The sequence below is a fragment of the Euprymna scolopes genome, chromosome 29 (genome assembly GCF_053919585.1).
Source record: "Euprymna scolopes isolate OS-2025 chromosome 29, ASM5391958v1, whole genome shotgun sequence".
In the NCBI taxonomy this organism is placed as follows: Eukaryota; Metazoa; Mollusca; class Cephalopoda; order Sepiida; family Sepiolidae; genus Euprymna; species Euprymna scolopes.
In genome coordinates this window covers 24,543,736-24,561,364 of record NC_136510.1, presented here as the reverse complement: position 1 = coordinate 24,561,364, position 17,629 = coordinate 24,543,736, and the positions used below count along the sequence as shown (strand labels likewise).

The window sequence follows — 17,629 nt, the reverse complement described above, 5'->3', positions numbered from 1 at the left end:
CCTGCACGTGCGTGTGCACAAACACTTTCTGTATTGTCTTATACTTCTCTGTGTAAATAAATATTCTATATATATATATATATATATATATATATATATATATATATATGTGTGTGTGTGTGTAAACTTGCTTTAGCATGCTTCATTTAACATTGTTCTTGAATGTGCTTAGAGTGTCATCTCAAAAGTTCATAAACAAATGTCTTTGTATTTATATGTGCGCTATATATTATTTTTACTTTTTTATTACTTTTGCATGATCTCTAACTCACAGTTGCTCCTTATATCTCAGTGGCAATTTACCTTGTTTGAGGTGAATAAGAGTTCAAAAAAAAAAATGAAACATGGTTTTATATATATAAAATCATGTTTCATTTTTTATATATATATATATATATATATATATATATATATATATATATATATATATACACACACACACAGTGCCGGCAAAAAGAAAGTCTGCACTTGTAATGTTTTCAAAAACTACAAATTGAACGTACATTTAATGTAACTGTTGAAACAACCTATACCTCATGTGATTCGCATTTTATTCCTCTATAATTTTATCTGTTCATATTTGACTTTTAATTGAAATATTCTAGTGTTCACGTCAATTTAAAAAAATAATTTCAAATTGAGGAGGCAAAAAGAAAGTCCGCAGCAACAAATACACTTAAAACCACCTTAAATTATCGCCCCTAAATCAGTTTAAAAAAAAAAAAGCATCTCTAATCATAATTGTTGTTGTTCCAGGTTATACAACATAACATTTAGTCCATATGCCACAACTTTCTCTTAGTGATCATCAGGAGCTCATTAATCTCCACCTTTCTGGTTGATCAAATTGAGAAATCGGCCGCAGATTGAAATGTGATGAGAAAACGGTACAAAAGACTGTGCAAAAGCACCAATACACTGCCAGTGTTCGTGATGCCCTAAATCTGGTCGTACTAGAGTTACTTCTAACAGAGAAAACAATGCTATCCAGATCCGCAGGTTAAGAAACAGATTTGAAACAGCTCCCCAAATCCAACAACAGTGCAATCTTGCTAAAAAGTGCTCTCTTTCTACTGTCAAGAACAGACTAAAGGAATTTAATTTTCAAGGATATGTTGCAAGACGCAAGCCAAGTTAGGCAGTAATGGTAGGCAGTACGTCCGTCGGAGGAAAGACAAAGAATTTAATCCTAAGTGCTCAGTTTCAACGCTGCAGGTGGAGGTTCAGTTTTGAAGTGGGGCATTATTAGTACCAATATTCCAGGCCCTATAGTTCGCTTGCAAAGTTGAGTTAATTCGACCAAATACATTAATATGTTGACTGAGCATTTTCTACCCTACTTTGGTCGGAATTTGGATGATAATCCCATTGTGCGGACTTTCTTTTTGCCCCTTAAATTTGAAGTTATTTTTTTAAATTGACGTGAGCACTAGAATATTTCAATTAAAAGTCAAATATGAACAGGTAAAATTATAGAAGAATAAAAGGCCAATCAAATGAGGTATAGTTTGTTTAAACAGTTATATTAAATTAAGCTTAAATTTGCAGTTTTTGAAAACATTTCAAGTGCAGACTTTCTTTTTGCCACCTGTGTGTGTGTATATATATATATATATATATATATATATATATATATATGAAACCTGATTGATATATATATAATATATAATCAATCAGGTTTCATTATTTTTTTCTTAACTCATTCTTTCTGTTTGTACAGGGTACAAACCTTGTTACAACTAAAACGTTATTTCTTTTCCTGTATATTGTGCAAACAAATAAAAACTAAAAATTATGGCACTGCATATTTGATATATGATATTTGTTGGTTGACAGTCACAACTTTTATCCAATTTTAAGAAATTAACCTTATTTTGTTATTTTTTTATCTTGTCACATTCTATTTGTTGGCTGATACTCTCAATTTTTATACAATGTTCAGAATTTAATCTTATTTCCTTTTTTTTAAGAATTTTGTTGTTTTTAAGTAGTCGCATCATATTTGTGAGTTGATGGCCTCGATTTTTATCCGCTTTTGAGAATTTGATCTCATTCGGTTATCTTAAACATTGTCACATCGTGTTTGTTGGTTGACAATCTCGATTTTTGTTCAATTTTAATAATATATTCTTATTTAGTTATTTTGGTTGACTGTTGCATCATATTTGTTGGTTGAGAGTCTAGATTTTTATCCAATTTTGGGAATTTGTTCACATCTTATTTTTCCTTATGTTTTTACAGGTGCTTGCCTGTGAATTTAATATCCACTTCATGCTTCTACCCTTGGAGGAAGATGGTTCAACCCGCTTAGGGTTAATGTCGTACAACAAAGAAACACTGCATACTCTCAGCTAAGAACAGGTCGTTGTTAATTGTTTCAAAAAATCCAACTGTTAAAAAATGTAGATTTGCATAAATAATCTAAAATATAAAAGGCAAAATGTGTGTATGTTTGTATGCCTCCCCAAAACTTTTCTCAGCGGCATCGGATCGGGTCGAAACTGGTACCATCTGAAAGAGCGATGTCTTGATTGAATAATATGTGAAAATTAGAAATAAATGGTCAATTATTTCATATAATATATCGTTTAAAAAAGGGAGGGTCTCAAAAAATCATTCCTTTTTAACCAATTTCGGTAACCCCGCATGCGCATCTACCATTCTTTCTTGAATTAGTTTAAATAAAAAAAATCAACGATATTTCGATGATGTCATTGTGGAGCAGTGGATATCGGGGCCACGTCATAAGCTCCGGGTTTTACATTCATGCCCAAGTAATGAATTGATTCTTTCTTTTTTTTTTTTTTTGTTGAAAGTTGTAACATATAAACAGGGTTATTCATGTGATTTTTTTTTCTTTTGCTTCTTCTTTATTTTCCTGTTTTTATCTCTTATTTTGTTTTTCACATGCCCTTTTTTTTACGCCTCGCCTTTGCTCAATATCCTTACTACGCCAGCTCGCCACACCCGAGCAATGCCGGTTACTCCTGCTAGTCGTTTTAGAAAACTAATATATTAGATTGCACTTACTTTTGTTACAATTCAGTAGTTGTTGATACAGATCTTCCTGAAAATTAAAAAAAAAAAAAAGAAAGAAAAAACAGAGTTAATTCGGTAAAAATAAGAGATGTGAGTGTTTTATATAGTTTTACAAAGCAAGAAAGAACAATAAAGCGTAATACATACAAGGTGCTCCCCTCCCGCCAAAAGAAAAGATGCCGCCACATGGAATCATTAAAATCCAGAAAATTTTTACTCTCTTTATATAATAGTGCTCAATAATAAATACAGTTATTTATATAATAGTTTTATTTACACAAATATTTGGCTACACCTCATGACAAATTTAAACTACATCTCTTCTAAAACCACTTGCCTGATGATGCCAGTTTCATAAGAGCTGCAGTTGCAATAACCTTACATAGGTATGTATATATATATATATATATGTATATATATATTTTCAAATTGCAAGTTTTGTTTTTTTCCTCCATTTCATAGAGAACTTAACTTTCTTAAAAGCTCTGTTTATTATTGAGCAATTTTATATAAACCTTGTTAAATTCATGGTTTTATCTTTGAATATTTTTAACCTGGAATAATATACACACACACACTCATATATTCAGAAAATATATATATACTTATAATGTATATATTCAATAAAATTTTTCTAAATTGCTACAAATTAATTAAGCTCAATAAAAATGAATTTACACCTCCAGAGCATATATATTGATAGTAAATGCTCCAAAGCCACAGGAGTATTTATTTATTTCATTCTACCATTTAATGAAACATGTGTAAGACGCAACATACAAGCTATAAAACAACATGAATGTGAAATAAACACTTCTATAGCTTTAAAATGTTTACTATCGATTTTATATATATATATATATATATATATATATATATATATATATATATATATATATGTAATAAATCAATCAAAAAGAAGATTATCATTTATATAAATTTCACCTGTCTGTTTAAGTATGTATGTATGTATGTATGTTTGTTTGTATGTCTCACAAAAACTTTCAACAGAGGCAACGGATCCTGACAAGATCCTGACTTCATTTTGAAGCTCGACATCTCAAAAAACAAATATAAAAAAAATTGGCCAAAAACATTAATTACTTCACTCTAAACTGGCCAGTTTTGAACAAGAAGGGGTCGATTTTTTGCAAGTCATCGTATCAGTTGACTTTGCCTAATTTTAACGTTTCGAACTTCCGGTCGCGTCATGGAAGATTGGTAAGACATCAGATTTTCTTTTACTTTTTTTTTCTGTCTTCACATCACGGTTCGAGCCTGCCTGCCAACATCTCTTTTGGCATCTCTCTTCACCCTGGCTGCCTATTGTTGTTTTGATTCCCTCCCCACACTACTACCATTTTATTTTTTTTAACACCTCTCTCCACATGGGCTGAACTGTTTTGATTCCCTTCCCCTGGAGTTCCTTACTACCCCACCTACACACACCTGGGCAATGCAGAGTACGCCCCCCACCCCCCAACTATTACCATTTTTTTTTTCTTTTTTACCCCTTTCTCCACCCGGTCTACCTACTGTTGTTTTGATCTGCCCACCCCCACTCTGCTACTACCACTTTTTTTTAACACCTCTCTCCACCCGGACTTCTACTGTTATTTTACCCCCAACCACCACACACACCTCTTGACACCCGGGCAACGTCGGATACCTCTGCTAGTCTTTAATAAAGCAAACCTAACAAGATACTAAAAGCTCTACCTGGTTTAAAGGAGCAATTAATTAAGTTTTATTTGTATACTTTTATATTGTTATAAGGTTGGTTGTTTTCCTTTTCTGAGGAGAAGCAATTAGCTTCAAAATGGCATGGCCTAAAGATGTTCTTTTCCACTTTCCTTTCGTTTTCGTTCTTATTGATTTGATGATTTGATTTAATAAAGTTCTATGTAACTCTTAATTCTCATTTTTTTTTTTTATATATATATATATATATATATATATGCCAAAAAACGCCACCCGTTGAATCATTAATGAAAAAAATCACAACCCTTTCTACAATCAAACAAATAAACTTCACTGGTTTGTCCACCAAGTTTCAGCAATGAATGTCCAACAGTCTATATTTTATCGCCGTTTATTAATATGCTTCAGATGTGCACATCTTGATACAATATGCAAAACAGTCAATTAACGCAACATGTACCACTCTCGATTTAGTAAAGATGGTTTTCTTCTGTTCAAGAATGGACAGGGGATTGTTTTGATATAATAGCAGATTAACGTCTGTGTAGAAAGTGTAAAAATACATCAGTCTAAACGTGTAAGGATATCAAAAAAAAGCAGTGTATGTGAAAATTCACATGAAAATGGCAAAATACAAAACTTTTAGCCTTATCATCTAACATCTTTTTCTTTTTTTGCATTTTCACCCCAGACAAGGCACAGTACCACTTTGATGTAAGAGCTACTATTTCGGACATAATTGCAGGGATACTATGTAGGGAATTGAGCAGCAAGATGTGCGTTTACCTTACACTTGAACTTCTGCATGCCAGTATAGTCAGAGAAGCAGGCACCCAGAAGGGAATTCCAAAGTGTAGCAGTTCTGGGGAAGACACTGTTAGAGTAGAAGGCCTTAGGACATTTAGGGATCTCTACTTTATAGGGGTGGGATTTTGCTGCTTGTCGGGTTTGTCAGGGGTATTTATGTTAGGGGGGTACAAGGCCTCGTAGTGCGTCGAAGCATCTACCATTAAAATACTTTTAAAACAGGCAGAGGAATGCAACATTTCGTCGATGGGAAAGAGGCTGAAGGTTAACTGACAGTTCGGACCTATTAGGTTGGGAGATTCTCTTTTTAACTCTGTCCAGAAGTGACTAGTAGCAGATACAGCAGCCCAAATATGACAACAATACTCCATACATGGATGAATTGTGGCCTTGTAAAGATACTTTCAGGCATAAGTAACTTTTTAGAGAGTTCACCTTCCTCGCAGCAGCTGTGGCAATGCCCTTGATGTATCTGTTCTAACTCATGTTCCCTGTGAACGCTAAGCCAAGAAGTTTGAATGAAGTACTTTCCAGTATTGTATCATTAGCCATAACTATTGGTGGTTTAGAAGGTTTCTTGTAATTATTAAAGGAAACAAGCTTAGTCCTGACACCATTGAATGTCACCATCTATTTTTGTCCCCATTCAACTACAGACTAAAAAGTCTTCTTCTAGGGTTTCTGCCATTGTCTTAGATAAGTGAACATTCGTTTTCCCCACGTGCCTGTTATAGAACACGGTGTCATCAGCAAAGATACACATCTCAGAAATAATTTTATCAGAGAGGTCGTTTATGAATATCATGAATATTAAAGGTCCAAGGATCAACCTTTGAGGTACACCTGCATTTATATCATATTGTTTTGACGTAAGACCATCGAGGACAATCTGGACTCTTGTCTTATTTAAGAAGAATTTAATTATGTCAAGTATTCGTCCAGTAATACCACATAATTTGATTTTCCTGAAAAGACCATCGTGCCATACCCTGTCAAAAGTCTACGATGTATCTAGAGCTACTGCCCTACCTTCCCCTGCTTTATCCAGTGCATGGTAATGGGCTTGCCTAAATCCATATTGTTCGTTGGACAGAAGTTTAGTAACTGTAAAATGGTAGACGAGCTTGATTAATCATAGATTCAAATATCTTGGCAAAGAGAGGGAGGAGGCTAATGGTGTGATAATTTCATGGGTCAGTTCTTTCGCCAGAATTCTTGTAAACTGGTACCACAGAAGCAATTTTCCAACATTCAGGAAAGCAAGATTCATTAAGGCATTTGTTTAAAAGTTTGGAGAGAATGGGAACAACTTCAGCAGAGCAATTTTTTAAATAGTACAGCCAGAATGGCATCAGGTCCACATGCTTTTGAGGTGTCTAGGTGTTTTATGATATCATGCACTTGAGAAGGGTTGATTTTCAGATCATCTAGTGTGGTTTCTGTCTGCAAAGAAAAGCCTGGGAGGGAGTGGTTTGTTGGGTTCAGTGTAGAATTTGATGCAAACCGACTGGCAAGCATGTTAGCCCTCTTGCTTGGCCATAATTTAATTGTGCAGACATTTAAAAAATTATGGCTGCTCCTATAGAGACACTAAAATAGGTCATGAAATGTATTAGGTTACTTTCCCCCAAAAAATAAATTAAAAAAAAAAAAAAACCAATAAAATACTTGCCAAAAATCTATAAACATTTTAGGGTGACTCAAAAAAGAAAAAAAAATGCCACCCATGGAATCATTAATACAATCCAATCTGCAATACATATTTTGTACAAAAAATTTGTAGCCTGTGCCTGACATGTCCATCAAATTTTACTAATGAATGTTCAACAGTTTTTGCTTTATCATCGCCCAATGATATGAAGGGATACTTTGTTTATCTCAACAGTAAATGTGATCCTGAATGGGTTTTACATTTAGCAAACCTTAACCCTTACAGATTTTTTATCTGTGGAATTATTCCCAGGCTATTTTTGAGTTGAAGAGAGACATCACCGCAAAAATCAGGACAGTGCCAAGAGATGAGATTATCAGTTATTGCCAGGTATATTCATCCTTGAATGGCAATAAAAGACTGTTGGGCATTCATAATTGAAATTTGGTGGGCAAGTTAGGAATAAAATGATATTTTTTTTTTGTTTGGAATTCTACACATAAATGAATGCACATATATATCGATGTCAGACACCACACGTGCTGATACTTTAACTTTTTCCACACACCACATACATTTTATATATATATATATATATATATATATATATATATATATGTATATGTGTGTGTACGCACACATCAAAGCACACACAGATGATTGTATACATATTAACATTTATTTATGTCTTATTGTTGTGGGGAAAAGTATAAATCCTCGCCTTTACTCCAACAGCAGTGAGTAAAATAGCAATTTGTGTTTAAGAGTATATAATTGTTTAGGAAGATATCATTGTTCAACATTAATTAACTGAAAAAAGGCTGATATGCCATAAAATAGACAAACCACGTGCACGTGCGTATCCATGGAGAGACAAGCCTGAAGTTTTTCGTTCCTACTATTTTGATCAGTGTAAGACTAATTATTTACTGACTGTAAAACTCAGATCTCTCTCTTTCATATATATGGGAAGATTCCAATATTTTTCACAATTCCGGACTAAATTCCTGATTCAGATTTTTCTATAAATCTCTAAATATTTAACTATAAAGTTGTTATTTTTCCTGATTACCGTAAAAGCACACGTTAAATGTGTATATATTTTCTCAAACATTAAAAGACATTTGCAGGGGTTGAGGGCGGTGGTGGTGGTGGTGGGGGGGCTTATCTATAGATTTTAGTTTGACTGGTCGTTTAAAATCAATAACTATCATTACTACCAGTAGTGGAAAGTTCTGTTTTAAATAAAATTAGATTTAAAAGAAAAAAAAAAGAAAAAAGAAAAAGATAATTAAAGGAATCGTTTCGGGCATCAGAAAATAGGCACAAATTTCTCCAATTCCAATTCTTCCAAAAGTTCCGATTTTTCCGATTCCCAATTCTGATTAAACGTTCCAACACTAATATATATATAAAGTTATGCATATATATATGTTTTTATGTGTATTCTTTTGTGTAGGGTTCGTTCCTAAACTAATAAACCGATCATTATAAATTAAGGAATATATATTCTAGACAACATGGTGAGTAATGTGAGCACATTATTTGGTACTCCTGCAGTATTTTACCCACCGATTTCATGATCTTAGCCGAGCGTTGATCGACATCCGTTGGAAAACGGCGAGCGGTACGATACTCTATCAGCCAATCAGGGCGCTTCAAACGAACGCGCAGCAGACGAATAATTTTCATTGAAATTACACACATAGCGTTTCATTTCAGTTATTTTATTGTTCAAAGTAAAAATACACAGCCTTTCATTTCAGCTATTTAATTTAGCGATAAAAAAAAAAACGGGAGCTGTTGGAAACATATTTATGCGAATTTATGTGGAGACAAAAATTTGGACACAACCCTTTTGTCTCCATAATAAATCAAATCGCGGAAGGCTACCCGGTTGGGAAGGAGCTTCTTTCCACATCCTCTGAAAACCCTTTGCTCCCTACTTTTCCTCTACAGTCAGTAGAAAATCCTCCAGTCGGAACTAAAGATAAACAGTAATTGTTGCCCCCCCCCTACAAACATTACTGAAAAAAAACAAAAACAAAAAAAAACATTGTTGTTACTGTTTAATAACGTTTTGTTAAAAACAAACAAACAAAAAAAAACATTGAAGTGTTTATTACTGTTGCTTACCCCCCCCCCCCAAAAAAAAAAAAGCTATCAGAAAACAAAATGAACCAAAAAAAAAAAAAAATATTCAACAAAATAAATTTATTTTACTTTAAAAAAACTTACGGTAAGTGTTTGTGATTTATTTTATCCAAATTTTTTGTATTCATTTTATCCATTTTGTTGTGTGTGTGTAATATCTTTTCCTTGTAATGTTGTTGCTATTCACATACTTTTAGCGTTCTTGCACCGTAGCTCCAAATTCTCGGCTTTCGTCGGCGTTAACACCGAAAACGTTCGTCAACGCTCGGCTAAGATCGTGAAATCGGTGGGTAAAATACTGCAGGAGTACCCATTATTTTTATTCTTTTGTAAATTTTACCATTTTGGGGATCACCCCACCCTACCCCACACTTTTATGAAATCTCACATTGACAGACCACCGTCATCCAGTGTTCCACAGCAACCTGATAGCACAGTGTGCATTATATGCAGATTTGCATCTGAACTGAAAAGGCATATGACTGAGCACAAAAACAATATTCCTCATTTGAATCCAATCAACCCTGTTAAGATTTTGACTTTTGTATGTCGTGTCTGCCATCGTCTTTGTACATCAGCTGCTGGCCTTCAAAGCCACCTGAGGACACATGAAAGGCTATTTGATGCAGAACATAAAACTTGAGATGGCAATCATTTGTAGAGATGCTGCAATCATCATATATGTATTTTTATGCATAAGATTGACTCCTAAAGTAATGAATCAATCATTATGAATTAAGGAATATATATTCTAGACAACATAGTGAGTAACGTGGGCACATTTTTTTTTTTTTTTGTAAACTTTACAATTTAGTGCACACCCCCACAGAATACTTTTAAAATAAGCAAGATAAAAACATTACTCTACATCAAATTTTAAAGTATATTATGTAATAAATATTTTATAAACTGATGTGCACCTACGTGAGCATCATGAATATGTACTAAGTAAAATTTTAAATTAATGAACTATTTATGAATTATGGAATGTATATTAATGGCAACACGTTGAGTAACGTGGGCACATTATTTTTGTGTAATCTTTACTATTTAAGGAGGGGGGTAAACCGCAATTCACCTCCAAAAAATTAAAATTAGAAACCAACACTATTATATATTACTGATATCTGTCTAGCAACAAGCATTTTACTATTATATTTATATATCTTTAAAAGTAAAAATGTGTGTGTGTGTGTGTGTGTGTGTGTGTGTGTGTGTGTGTGTGTGTGTGTGTGTGTGTGTGTGTGTGTGTGTGTGTGTGTGTGTACATTTCCCTACCAAATAACTGTCAATTTTCGGTCTACAGATTCGAGATTTGACATATGGGTTATTGAGATTTGGGAAAATCTTTTTAATCGGTTTTGAGCCAGAAATTTGCCTGTCAAGGGGTCAAAGTTCCACGATTTGACCTTTGAAAACTCTACCAAACTCCTCTGCCAATTTTGGGTCTAAACACTTGAAATTTTAAATGTAGGTTACTTGGACAGGGATAAAACTTTTTAATTTGATTTGAGTCCAAAAAAAAAAAAAATGTTTTCCAGTTAAAATTGGGGTCAAAGTTTTAAAAAAATTGACCTCTGCAGTTTCTACTAAATTACTCAACCAATTTCTGGTCTAAACATTTGAAATTTTACATAAAGAATATTTAGATAGAGCAAGCATTTTAATCGGTTTGTCGAAAATTTGACCTGCCAAGGGGTCAAAGTTCAAAAGATTTTACCTTTGCAGTGTCTAGCAAACTACTCAGCCAATTTTTGGTCTAAACATTTGAAATTTATACATAACGAGTATTCAGACATGTAGCAATCATTTTAATCAGTTTTGGGGCGAAACTTTAGCTGCCAAAAGGTCAAAGACCTTTGCAGATTCTACTAAATTCCTCTGCCAATTTTGGGTCTAAAGACTTGAAATTTTAGATATAGGTAACTTGGACATATGTACAACTTTGTATTTGGATTTGAGACCAAAAACAATAAATGTTAAGGGGTTAAAATTGGGGCTAAAGTTAAAAAAAAAATTGACCTCTGCGGTTTCTACGAAATTACTCAGACAAATTTTGGTCTAAACATTTGAAATCTTACATAAAGTGTATTCACACGTACTCGTAGGGCAAGTTATGAACATGGCCCAAGCAAAGCCGGGCTGAACTGCTAGTATATATATATAAAAGAAAGCAGTAGTGCAAAACTGTTCTGTTGGGGTATTTATTCTAGAACTGGTATATTTCTAGTATATATTGTTGATCGCTGAAAGTAAGGACATGTTACACTCCCCTCCAAGGGCTTCATGCTACACTGACTGATGACTGCAGCTGCAACCAGGTTCTGAGTTAACTATTGAAACTCTGGATCAACGAGCTAGCTGGAAATAAGCTGACACATGGCAAAACTCAGCACCCCGCCATATTAAGTCTAATGACCCAGGCCTGAGTGTTAGAGGATCGTGTCGACCACACTTCATCTAACCTCCCAACTTGCCTGACTGTAACTCTCAACGTCTTTGTGTGAGACACGCAGCTGCGACATGAAGGATGAGCTAAAGGTCAGGATTATCTAAGTCTTAAAGCATTTAAGTCGGTAGACAGTGATGAAGGCCAGTGACCAGTTCCAAGGTCACTTTGCAGCTGTCATCAAAGCCAGAAACGGATTCATTAAATGAAATCGAAAGGAGAAATCACGGAGACAAAATTCTTGACCTTTTTGGCTAAGATCAAAGTGTATTCTTTTTTTTCCACACTCCATGAATCTCACCAATGAAATTATTATTATTATTATTATTATTATTATTATTATTATTATTTTTATGCATATATATATATATTTTTTTTTTAATAAAATTTTTAATTATTTGGGAAATTTTAAGTGAGAACTGCCCCACCCCCACCACGGAGTAAATGTGGTATTATGGCTATTGATGATTTTCTTTAAGAGTACTTATTTACAATGCCTCCTCACGGGACAGAGTTAGACACCAGGGTTGTTTTTTAATGTGGAGAAAAGGTACAAAAATAAAAAAAATTGTCTCAGTCGTGAAGGACTGCTCCTCCACTGAAAGAGAACAAGAAATGGAAGTGCAGCATCTGAAGAACAGATACTACACTTTGATTTTCATATTTAATTTATTTCGTTTAAGGAAAAAATTACAATAAGAAAAATTCCAATATAAAATTAAAAAATTTAAAAAAGTAAAATCTCCAAAAGACAAAACAAATTTAGGCACAACGCCCTATAAGATCTGGGGAGGGGAGTGTTGCAGGGTCTTTGTACCTATTTACTATGCCTCCCCACGGGACAGAGTTAGACACCAGGGTCGTTTAGGGTCTTTGTAACTAAAATAAAAATTGGAGTCTTTGGTGACTTTACGCTTGACTGGCAACATTTACCACAATACCTCATTCCCTCTGTGGACTCTAAACTAACTAATGAAAACCCCAGCGTTTTTGCAAAAAAGGATATATATACAATTTGTGTGTGTGTGTGTGTGTGTGTGTGTGTGTGTGTGTGTGTGTGTGTGAATTTTTTTTTTAAAAATGTGTGTGTGAATTTTTTTTTTTTAATTAAAATGTGTGTGAATTTTTTTTTTAATTAAAATGTGTGTGTGAATTTTTTTTTTTAATTAAAATGTGTGTGTGAATTTTTTTTTTAATTAAAATGTGTGTAATTTTTTTTTTTTTAATTAAAATGTGTGTGTAAATTTTTTTTTTTTTTTAATTAAAATGTGTGTGTGTGTGTGTGTGTGTGTGTGTGTGTGTGTGTGTGTGTGTGTGTGTGTGAAAAAGTTCAATTTATTGGAAAATAAAAAGTTCTTTAATTTGGAAGAAAAACAGTTCGTGTTGGGGAGTGGGAAATCTAGAAAAAATATACAAATAATAAAATTGCCTAGTGCATTGTTAGTAAGGTCCCTCCCTAAGCTAATCTAAGTAGTTAGATCACCTACTGTTCTCCGGGGCACCGAAAACAAGCGGGGAGATCCCTAATGGGGATTGGGAAGAATTCATATCGGCTGTAGGAAGTAGGACAGACATTTTTTTAGTTATTGTGACCAAGGATGACTATCAATATCCTCATTCCCCACAATTTTGAATGGCCTAATTTGAATGCAAATTTTTTTTATATTTTCTGCAAATCAATATTTTAAAGTGTACATCTGTTCTGTCTTCAGTCAGTGAAGTGGAAATCCTTCAAGGCTTACACATTTTTTTTTATTTTGCTATCAATTTAAAGTGCCCACTTTTAGGGAGTTGGATTTTCCCCACATAAAATGCTGACCTCGTGGGGAGGCTAGTAAATAGAAACTATAGTTTGAAGAAAAAAATCTCAAAAAATGAACCTGTTTTTTTTTTTTTAAGTAATCTTACAAACAAATATCCTCCACATTTCGCATGTGTACTTGCTGCTCATCTGTTTCTTAAAAAGAAATTTATCTATATATATATAAAAGCGAAAATGTGTGTATGTATGTTCGCTTTTTGTGTATGTCCAAGAAAGGCTTTTTTCCGAGAAGCGGTCGGTCGGCTCACAACTTCTTAAAATTTTTTTATATCACATATGAATCATATTATCTACAAGTTAACAACGGAGGTCGCCTGTCCATTTAATTTACTCGGCTTTGAAAAGATAAATATTCAACATTTTTCGCTTGCCACATGTGGATTAGGCTTTTTCGTATAATAAAAGCGACACTAATTCTGGCGGTATTTTTCTGTTCGGAAATGTCCGAAAGTAATCAGCTTTGATCAATATGGAAATATTTTCCTTATATCAGACAATTGCTATTCAATTTGGACAATCCCCTTTTTATGGGGAGCTGCCCCCCCCCCAACATCTTGGAAAATAAAAATAAAAAAAAGCGTTCCCGCAGGAAATAAAATACTACCTGCAGTCAAAGTTGACCTCATTAAGCCATTAAAACGTGCACCTGCCAATTCTAAGTAATTAAATAAATTCAAATGTGTTTCCGTTAGTATTTCGCAGTGGCCTAGTGGTTAATGTCGCATGTTTTTTTTTTTTCACTTTAATTTCCAACTTTGCCTCAAGGGTTCGGGTTCGATCCTTATACTTACCTACCAAAACTTTTTTTTTTTTATTTTACTCATGCCCCCCCCCCCCCCGGAGTTTTGATTTACCCAAAACCACACACACCTCCAAACACCCGGGCAGCGCCGGGTACCCCTCTATAATATAAATCTCACCTGTCTGTATCTATGTTTGCCTAAAACTTTTGACAGAGGTGACAGAGTTTCACAAGATTGGTATCGCTTTGAAGCTCGATCCTTCGGACGACAAATATCGAAAAATTAGCTAAAAACATTAACTCCTTCACCCTCAACTGAGCACTTTTCTACAAGGAGGGGTCGTTTTTTTTGCCGATATTTTCGAAAGTCATTGCCTCTTTTCAATTGACTATCCTTAATTTAAACCTTCGCCAGTTCTGGTTTGGCGATGAATGCAACAACAATGATGTCACATTCTTTTCCTTCTTCGTGATTCAAAGCCTGCCTACGAACTACCACTTTTATTTTTTGCTCTACACACAGCTCCAAACACCCAGGCAACACCGGGCACCCAGGCTGGTATAATATATTCTATAAATTTAAAAAACATACTACATAGTGTTTTTAAAAGAAATTTATACATCTATAAAAGTTAGAATGTGTGTGTTAAGACAGTTCTCAACCTATCTATTCAACAGATTTTTTACCTACAGACTTGAAATTTGGTATGTAGAGTATTCAGACACGTGGAAAACTTTTTAATCAATTTTCATCCAAAAAAAAGGGCTGCAAAGGGATTAAAATTGAAAAATTGGTACGTGGAAGGCCACCAATTTTTTTTGTTTTGTTTTCAATAACAACTTTCTTATGTTAAGTATGAGTTGATTTCAAAACACTCTTTAAAAGTCATGCCAAGTTGATGTAGTGGATATCGTATTTGACTCATTGTCTTTAGGCTTTGGTTTCGGCCTCAGCTTTAGAATTTTTTTTTTTTTTTTTTTTTTTTTTTTTTACTTAGAAGAAGTGAACTGTTTAGTAAAAACATAATACTCGCATGTACATGTCTCAGTTCCTTCCCATTTTTTTTTTTTTTAAATTTAATGTTATGTTTAAGACCGAGCAACGCCTGCTACATCTTCTAGTAGTTATATAATAATATGCTAATGTATTTCATGGTCTTAAGGAATTTAATGGTATGTTTAATACCAATGGTATTTCTGTTTATAATAAATAAGAATTCTGCATTAATTAAAATATAACATTTATGCATATTTTATACGGGGCAACGCCAAGTGGCCTGCTAGTATTCTATAATTAAAAAAAAAAATACTACATATCAGGTTTTTAAAAGAAATTTATATAATATATTCTATGAATTAAAAAAAAAAACATACATAGAATTTTTTAAAATAAATTTATATAGTATACTCTATAATTAAAAAAAAAATACATACTACAGTGTTTTTGAAAGAAATTTTTTTTCTGAGATGGGCAGAAACAATTGTTGTAAATAAAACTGCTTTAGAAGGAAATATGAAAAGGTGTTCTCCAGATAACATTTTTTCTTTTCTTTTTTTTAAATTACATTTTCACTCCAAACAAGGCACATTGCCACTTTGATGTAGGAGGCTACTATCAGGGACCTAAGTTGCAGGGGTACTATGTAGGGAGTTTAGCAGCAAGATGTCTGTTCACATTACACTTGAACTTCTGCATGTCAGTACAGCTGGGGAAGCAGGAAATTGGAAGAGAATTCCAAAGTCCTGCAGTTTTAGAGAAGAAGCTATTAGACTAGAAGGCTTTCTTACATCTAGGGATATCAACTGTAGGGGTGGGACTTTGCTGCTTGTCAGGTTTGTCAGGGATATTTTCATCGAGGGGAGAAAAAGGCTTGTAGTTCGTCAGAGCATCCACCATTGAAATACTTGTAAAACAGGCAAAGGGATGCTACATTTCATCGATGGGACAGGGGCTGAAGTTTAGATGACAGTTCCGGATCTATTAGGTTGGCGACTCTTTTGAACACTGTCCAGGAGCGAGTGACTAGTAGTAGATGCACCAGCCCAAATGTGACAGCAGTACTCCATAGATGGATGAATGGTGGCTTTGTAGAGGTACAAGATACTTTCAGGCGTAAGTAACTTTCTAGCACGGTATAGAGAGCCCATCTTCTTTGCAGCAGCCTTGGCAATGATCTCGATGCATCTATTCCAACTCATGTTTCCTGTGAACATTAATCCAAGGAGCTTGAACAAAGTGCTTCCAAGTAAAGTATTTCTAGCCATAGCTATTGGTGGTTGGTAAGGTTCGATGTAATTATTAAAGGAAACGAGCTTTGTCTTGGTAGTGATGAACGTTACTATTCATTTTTGACCCCATTCCACTACAACTAAGCAGGATATCATAAAAATCTTGACACCTCTAAAAGGGTGCTATGAATTGTGGCAATAACAACCGTGATGAGAATAGTAGTCCGAATCATCAGTAGAGTCTTTTCTTTGCGTTGATAATCCCCATTGATATGACTAGAGATTTTCTCTATAATAAAATTAACTTTTATTTCAGGAATATAGAAATACAGGAACATATGTAAGGCAAACATCTCGCTACACATCTCCCCATTCAGGATGCCCCTAATTCTCTGTCTTGTTTTGTGATAAATAAAAAATTTAAAAAAATAAAAATTATCTTATTATTATTTTATTGGATTATTTGGAGTACTGTTCTCATCTTGAATGTTATTTTCACAACGTTTCGGCCGATGTAACCTCATCTCCAAAATTGTAAAACATGATTACTTTATTCATTATCTAAAGATTTTTTTTTCATTATTTATTCAAATTACGTTATCTCTATTGATAATGAAATTGACATTAAATCAATTGCAGCAATATGCCCCTCCCCTAAAGTCCAAACTTTCCTCACTGCGATAAAGGCAGTGGCAACGTGGTCATGTCAGGATAATGCTGTCTGGAACTCCAGTTCCTTGCATGACCACCCATGACGGACAGGTTTGACACCCAGCGGTATTAGGACTTCCAAAACAGCTTCTTTTACAGTGAGCTGACCAAAAGCAAAATGACTGTAGGAGTACAGTGAAAACAGTTCAAAGACAGTCTGAAGGTGTCCCAGAAACAGTTTTGTTATGGACTAGGTTTTCCCCACAAGCGGAGAAAACCTAGTTCAAAACAGATGTTCCCGGCATACTGCAAGCCACAAAGGGGCTACAATTGCTGAATCTGCAGACATTGAAGAATGTGAGAGCAAATGAAGTATTAGAAAAG

General features: G+C 34.1%; 1 protein-coding gene across 2 annotated transcripts in view; it reads right to left on the bottom strand.

Annotated features, from left to right (window-relative positions):
* The window catches only part of LOC145252549 (uncharacterized), a 199,966-nt gene that overhangs the window by 70,463 nt on the left and 111,874 nt on the right, over positions 1-17,629 (bottom strand). For both annotated transcript variants that reach the window (XM_080112101.1, XM_080112102.1), the window contains exon 3: positions 3,031-3,067. In XM_080112101.1, coding sequence (XP_079968227.1) covers positions 3,031-3,067 — 37 coding nt within the window. The remainder of the gene's footprint in view (positions 1-3,030; positions 3,068-17,629) is intronic.